The 7,626-nt window shown below is 35.8% G+C and overlaps 1 protein-coding gene across 1 annotated transcript; it reads right to left on the bottom strand.

Moving 5' to 3' along the window:
* Positions 1-277: 277 nt before the first annotated feature.
* Positions 278-6,945, bottom strand: LOC144432831 (sialate:O-sulfotransferase 1-like). The gene is made up of 5 exons (XM_078121128.1): positions 6,847-6,945; positions 3,037-3,246; positions 1,939-2,106; positions 1,199-1,393; positions 278-621 (listed from the first exon to the last, which is right to left on the bottom strand). Exons 2-5 carry the CDS (start codon positions 3,218-3,220, stop codon positions 278-280), a joined length of 891 nt encoding a protein of 296 aa, XP_077977254.1. The 5' UTR covers positions 3,221-3,246; positions 6,847-6,945.
* Positions 6,946-7,626: the final 681 nt, after the last annotated feature.

The following is a 7,626-nucleotide window of genomic DNA, read 5'->3' as shown; positions in this document are numbered from 1 at the left end:
GGTTGAAACAGCTCTGAAACCGACAAAATATACTAAAAAATAGATAACTCCTAATATGTTACCACATTATGATAACCGTCACTAACCAACTAAAATAATTGTAATAACCATCCTTTTAAAGACATCGTAATAAACCAATTAAATCCATCTCAAACTTTGCCATAGTGTCACTCAAACTGGAAAAGGTCTTGTTCACTCTCAACCCCACAAAACTAGGATCCTTTGTAAATAATTGTTTTGAAAAGAATATGACATTATTAGTTGCGATTCGCGTTATCTAAACTTCTCTTTCCAATTCCTTGTAACCTTTCTCAACCAACATCTTATTAACAGCGGCAATTTTCTTGTCGATGTTTTTATGCATGGCAGAAGTAAAAGGATCAGGGAGTGAGACGGCCTGTCCTGTTCTCTTGAAGGCACCGTGGATATTATTCTCCACACACGTTCTTCTTGTTGCACTAAATTCAAAACCTACGAATTTAACAATTTTCCCAACTTCAGCCATTGTGCAGCATTTGAGATCCGAATACTTCACCACCAGTAAGGGTTTTTCGCAATGAATCCAAGACACAGTGTGGTTTTCCCACCGCGCACTCTGTCTAGTCACAAAGTTATGCCAATCTAGATTAATTTTAAAAAAAGAGAAAATAAGGTTACTTTGGCATGTGGAAACACACACATATGATGTAGTATTATTTGAACAATTTGAAAAAAATAAAAAAAATTGCATGACATGCCATGCATGTCAAGTATCCTCAAGAGCATAACTGCAAGTTATGTTTTCGGGTGTACTTTTGGCTACTAATAAAACTTGGCGGGGGGGGGGCACATTTCCGTGGACAAATAATGTAGAATTATATATTAGGTTTAATATTCTTGCATAATCTTTAGACCAATTAGCACATTTTAAGTCTCTCGAGAAGATACGTGTTTTCAAATGGGAATTCATCTGTGTTGGTAAACCATAGTATTCAATTAACTTTTGTTCCAAACACAACTTGAAGTGGTTTGATTTTAACACGAATACATCAGTACTTCCTACTATTCCGTTTTTGAATGTACCAACTAAGTATTATACGAAACCTACGAGGACATTTTCAATTTCATTCTGTTTGATTTTGATCATTGATGTGGATATTTCATTAAGCCAGTGATTATATAGGTAATTAAAGGTTGGGATAATCGTTATCAGTCCTACCTTTGCTAAGGAATTCTGAAAAGGGGGCATTTCCTGTATGGCCCGTTGTCTTCCTACGATTAAACTCTGCTATATATGCCTTGTATGGATCACGTAGAAGCAATATAGCGGCGGCGTATTCCGATGTATTGAAACGATGAGTTTTAACCGTCAAAGTGGAACCCAGTCTATAGTCTTCGCGTTCACCATCGAATCCTTCAATTAGGGTAGAAAAATCACGTTTAAGAAGCAATCTGTAACATTATGATTCGTGTTAGTTAATGACGTAAAACTGACGTTCACACTCAGTCTGAAATTCATTTAAATGCTTTGACATATTGAATGTATTATGACAATAACAGGCTAGCAGAGTTCTAACCAGGTATTCAAATCTCATATTTGAATTATATTATGACATTATTTAATCAGTACCAATATTCGAAAACTCGAAATGACTCGCTTACCTCTTTGTGCATACTCAGTCATTTCTAACACACGTGTAAACGCCTTTTTGCTCTTATAGATAAGTGTTATTGTGTGTTGTGTGTACATGCATTTTGTTCACAGCCTAGAGGCTGAGAATGTGCTTTGCTTTGCCATTGTGGGTTTTGTTTTTGGAACTCAATTACCGAAAGAAACAGTACAGAAAGTAATGAGACAAACGAAAAATATTAGTTCTTCACATCGGGGTTGAGTTTCTGTGGCAGAAAAGAACATATTATGTACTTTAGTGTAAAGATTACAATATACCGTAGAATTACCATTCTTCATAATGTCACCATCACGATATACAGACCCCGTGTATATTCCAGTAGCCTGTTGTATGAGATGTCGTGTCCATGTATTCCCGGATCCTGGAAAACTAGCCAATGCGATGATAGGATGCGTGTGTACAGGAGACAGTGATATGTTACATCGTGATTCATCATCTGAGGTGAACAAACAACCAAAGGTGAGTAGAGTTCATATGCACCTTTAAGGATAAATGTCGACTTAATCATAAAATCGTACATTCTGCACAGTATTGAAAACACCTGTGGTAAACATTTATGTAGCGGCATACTGCAATGTATCCAATCAAATCAATTTTTGGGTCCCCATCCAAACATCAGTGCCCAATAAATAATGATTTCAACTTATTGCCATAACAAAAGTTTATGATTCAGATTTAATGAATCAATGGTCAATATTGCCTGGTACTGATATGCTGCAAGTATAAGCTGTTTGTAATTTAAGCAAATTACTCGTTATTTTTCATTTTTGGTCTTAAACAACATATAATTAATGAAAATCACAAGTCTGCCAGTTGGCTGCACACATTAGGTGGGAGAATCAACAAACTGATCTATGTCATATCATGGCAAATGTACTCATGATGTTTTTTTTCAGCAAGAGATTTTGATTCTCTTTACCAGGAGCTCATCTTGAAAACAGTGTAATATCACACTGACCAAGCTTGCTCAAAATGAGGGCCTTCAGTAATTACGTGGATTGGGGGCAAGGTGATCATGCTCGGTCTCTTTCGTAATATGTGACCCTCCAATGATTTTATCATGTTACACTCTTTCATTGTACCTCCCTCTTGTACATTGTACAACTACAGTGTATTGAGTCTACATTATTTCCTCTCCTGGCAACCGCGAAAAGTTGGAAAATATGTGTTATGTTTATTAAAAGTTGTTGTGTTCATGAAGGATAGACGATATTAATCAAATGTAAGAAGTTCCAATGGCGACATTTACATTTTTTGCAAGTTCTCATTCATCATACGTTCTTTCTCCACGCATGCATATGAAATATAAAGGATTACAACTCCTAAACCATTTCACAAGAGTACTAACACGAAACCGTTACCCTACCTTCTGATGTCAGTTCTTCAAATGGTCTTGCATTAGTCCTCTGCTTTGAACGATGTCCAATTCGTGGCGCAATTAATGGGAGTTGTATTAAGTGATTGTTTATTATCAAAAGATAGACGAATATTGGTAATGATAATGCACAAGCAAAGATAACTTTAGCTATTGAAAACCGTTTGCCAGTCATATCCAATTCTTCTGTTGTTATATTCTCTGAAAGAAAATTCAGAGGATGTTTTACATACATTATGAAAGTAGATATTGTAAGGGATAATTAATGATTTCAGTCAAACTGTAAATGAAGTATAAGGTCTTACAGCTCACAAAGTTTGGACGAAGGATTTATATCAATATAATTCTGTATTGTCATATCTGACCCCAAAAATACAAGTCAAGCAGGGCAGTGCTTTTGGAGAAGTTGTCATTTTAAAATTTCTGTGTTAATGGAGCTACGTCGGGTTAGCAACTGATAAAGGTAGCTAGGTGCACAACCGTGAAGGACTTTGAATGTTAAGCAGAGAATTGTGATTTCTGCATGCTGTTGTACTGGCAGGCAGTGCAACTCTTTGAGAATAGGGGTAACGTGGTTACACTTGTCTCTAGCAATTAAACGAGCTGCAGAATTCTGAATCATTTGAAGCTTCCGAATCTCATATGCTGGGAGGCCAAACAGTATTACTATAATCAAAACGTGAAGTGACAAAAGCATGAATAAGTTTCTCAGTGGAGTTTTGATCAAGCAAATACCTTAATCACTATTTTAGACCAGTTAGACCAGTTAGTTTGACCTCTACACTAACATCGGATCTCTCGATTTGCACCATCAATATACTGGCATAATATAATTAATATTACATCAACTTCTACCAAACAAATTCAATTGTAGCTGTAGTAGAACTACCGTATGTATCGTATAAAGCCTATTTGTTATTTGTTACATTGCATACAAAATAAGTCGCCCATGATCGAAATCCACAATTACAAAGCACCGAATGTACCCATCACCTGACATTATTTTTCGCTCCAACTTTCATTGACCTTTTAGTGCAGGGGCATATGGGTTTTCGTGTGAAATGTATGTTAATTTTATGAAACATATATGGTTACGTTCATTATAGGACCACATATAAAAAAACACATGTTGGCAATTTTTATCTTCAAAATTAGTCTTAGGGGGCTAAAAATAAAATGTGGCCCCAAAACCCTATTCTTAACCATTGGTTAGGCAATGAAAACCCATGAATCCATGTGATTATAGTCAACTTCCATTGATATGGCCTTAGCAACAGCCAACAATGCCAGTATATTTTGCAAAGATAACAACATTTTTGGTTAGTCAGGCCAAAAAAATATCAAAACATGTATGAAATATGCCTATCAACAAGACCATGTCCATTGCAACAGTCAGAACATTATATATATTGTAAGGATAACAACAGTAATTGGTAGGTATATATAAGGGCAGCCTTAATTCTGTTGCTCATGACCCAAACGACCCTAAATGTCTTCAATTAGATGAAAAAAATTTAAATCGACGCCCTATATGGCAGGGTTAGGAAAACCATGAGTGAATGAAAATTATTTTTTATCGCTGAAATTTGGGCAAATTCAATAAAACAAACAGTTCAAATGTTCCTTCTGACTTTACTTGCCATTTCTAAGTCATTCAGAATGTTAAAATATGATTATAAATCGAAGTAATTTAGTACATACATTAATGATAACAAAGTGCACGTGTCATAAAGTTTGATAATACCGTATAGCTTGTAATTTTAATGAGTTATTTGCATAATTAGTGATTTTCAGTAATTACGCTAGATCTTAAGAATGCACTTATCCTCTGGTGTTATATGGATGTGTGAGCTGATTAAAAATATGCACTTCTCATCTCAATAGAAATAATACTTAATCGATAAAATAGAGAAAATATCATTGTATACTAGTACATGTATATATTTACATGTTATACCTCTCAGTATCGAAACAATAAACGGTTCATGCATATATTCGGAACAGGTAGCCGGTGGGGTCAGCTATGAAACGGTGATGCGAAGTCCAGGGTTAGTCGAACCTCCACTAAAACTACATCGAGCTGTAAGCCATTAATACACGTACAATTACTGAAATTTAACTAGCAAATTACAGTCTACCATCTTTGAAACAAGTGAATATATCCATCGCCCTTTTGTAATAAAACTTGGCGAATCTCATAAGCTTAAGGTGAACAGATTACACTAACCTAGATCGTGTGATGGTGTCTGTGGATGGTAGGCTGGTAGCCTGAATGAGAATGAATGGGTACTCTTAGGTAGGTTTTATTTGAGTAGACGTGGTAACAAGGACAAAAATAGTTGACAAAACAACTACTTGAGTGGTAGACCTGATTATTTTTTTTTCAAAATTATTGTCTAGTATTAAATTGATTTTACTGACACAAAAGAAGAGATTCGGTTGAGGTTTACTATACGAAAAGTCAAATTTACCCACCTTTACCCAGCATTTACCATACCTGTGACCCACCTAACTACCATCTCTGTCAAGGGGTAGTACGAGCCAAAGTGACACTTTTGAGTGTTCACAGCCCCCAGGGGAGAGGTCACCGGGGGTGAATTAAGTCAAAGGTGTCACTTCGTCTCACACTCACCACATTTACACACCCTCTGCTAAAGATTTACCCCGGTGGAAAGACATGGTCAAATATGACTTTTCGTATAGTGAATTAAACTAAAATGGTGGACTCTAGTGAAAGTTACAGCGGGTTAAAAATACACCAAACTCAACTTTTACAGAAGAGGATATGAACAATAAGCTCCAAAGCTTCGTTTTATTTATTGATGTAGTAACTAATGGATATGCAATATCATGTCTGGTAGCGCAGAATTTTTCTTTCGACAAGGCGTGAAGGAACAGCAATCTAAAGTTTTGCCTTTATTGAAGGCATTCAGTTTACATCTGATATAAACATATTTTTGATCAATAGCATAGCATCAATTGAATCGTTACTATACAAAGTTATGTATTCGAGTGAATAGACCCAATTATTTGTATTCAAAACTACTGCCTAGTCTCTCACTCACGCCATTATGTCGTATGCATTGTCTACGTTTCTACTAGTATAGCTATTTTGTTGGAGTTACATGTCAATTCAAGGGAACAACATGAATAGATGTGTTCTCCGGTGTTACATTTGATTACGTTATTTCATCGAAATTCTAAAATTCAACAGGATAAAGGACAATGTAGCATAAAATAAAGATGATAAATTCAGTATCTGAAGAATATTGTTTCTAATATTTCAAAGGAACAATATGAATATATACATATTTAGTTTAGTTATTCAGCGTGAAGGCACTCTTACATTCGATTACGCAACGAACTTCCTCTTGGTCAGTCATGAATAAAGGTTGAATTTGATGCAACGTATAAGTTAGTCTCGGGCACCTAGACTCTTGCAGTTGAGGGCTCCACCCCAGCAGGGTAATTTGAATTCATAAAGCCTAACTTTGAAATATTCTTATTATTACACACAATGTTTCAACTGTTAAATTCTAACGACTATTAGTATACATGTTATATTGCCCACTGAATATCCGTTGACCTTTTCATCTGGAATGCGTTTATATCATACATCCTGCTTGTTTTGGTGTGTAAGGTATGGTCAGAAATTCTAAATTTGCAAAGTACGTTCCGTAGATACTTGACAAATATCGTGAATATTAGATATTTGACAATATTAACTCTATGACATGGAAGGTCTTGATCGTTGATTGCGCTAGTCGATAATACGCTTTAAAATGTGTTTAGCGTCTTTACCTTGCTTTTCCTCGGGCACTGTCACATCGTATCCAGTCGATGAACATACCAAACAGCGAAACAGGAACTTGACTGCATAGGCCTGTGATCACTGGCCAGTGGAAACTTCTGTTCGCTCATACGTATATGTACAAATTTGGGACTTGTAATCGAGTTAGGGGTAAACCATTTGACAATAGGGGCGGGATTAATGAATTAGATACAAATTCATTTCCCCTGTAAATAGACTCTTTATCAGTTTGTTTTGATATTTCGTATGCACATTCCTACATATGGTTGAACATATTCAAATCTACCAGAGCAAGATGATATCCGTCAATACAAACCCCTGAAGGGATGCTTGTGTTTTTGTTCTTTCTATCTGTCTGCAAGTCCGTGTGTACGAAGTGTGTGCATATACGAAGGCCTAGTGTCATAATACCTGTTTGCCCAGGAGCCACTGTCAAAGGTACAAGCACAAGACTGTCACATTCTACATTGTACTCAGTTGAGTCCTATGGTCTACACTAACCCGTTGAAATAGATAGACACACAATTATTTATGTATGCATTAGAACACATTATGCTCATATAAAATATTTACACACTGATAAATAATATGTAATGATTACTTAGCTGTAGACCAGCACCCATATACATGAATGAAAAGTCAACACCAAGATGTGCATACAACATGCAAATTTTTATTCCTATAATATTTTGTCACCATCTGTCATTTCGACTTCATTATTAAAAATTAACTAAAAATGGTGTAACAGTAAACAATACTCACCCACGAAA

This window comes from Glandiceps talaboti, chromosome 1 (genome assembly GCF_964340395.1).
Source record: "Glandiceps talaboti chromosome 1, keGlaTala1.1, whole genome shotgun sequence".
In the NCBI taxonomy this organism is placed as follows: Eukaryota; Metazoa; Hemichordata; class Enteropneusta; family Spengelidae; genus Glandiceps; species Glandiceps talaboti.
Note: the sequence above shows the minus strand (reverse complement) of the source record. Positions and strands in the feature narration are given on the sequence as shown.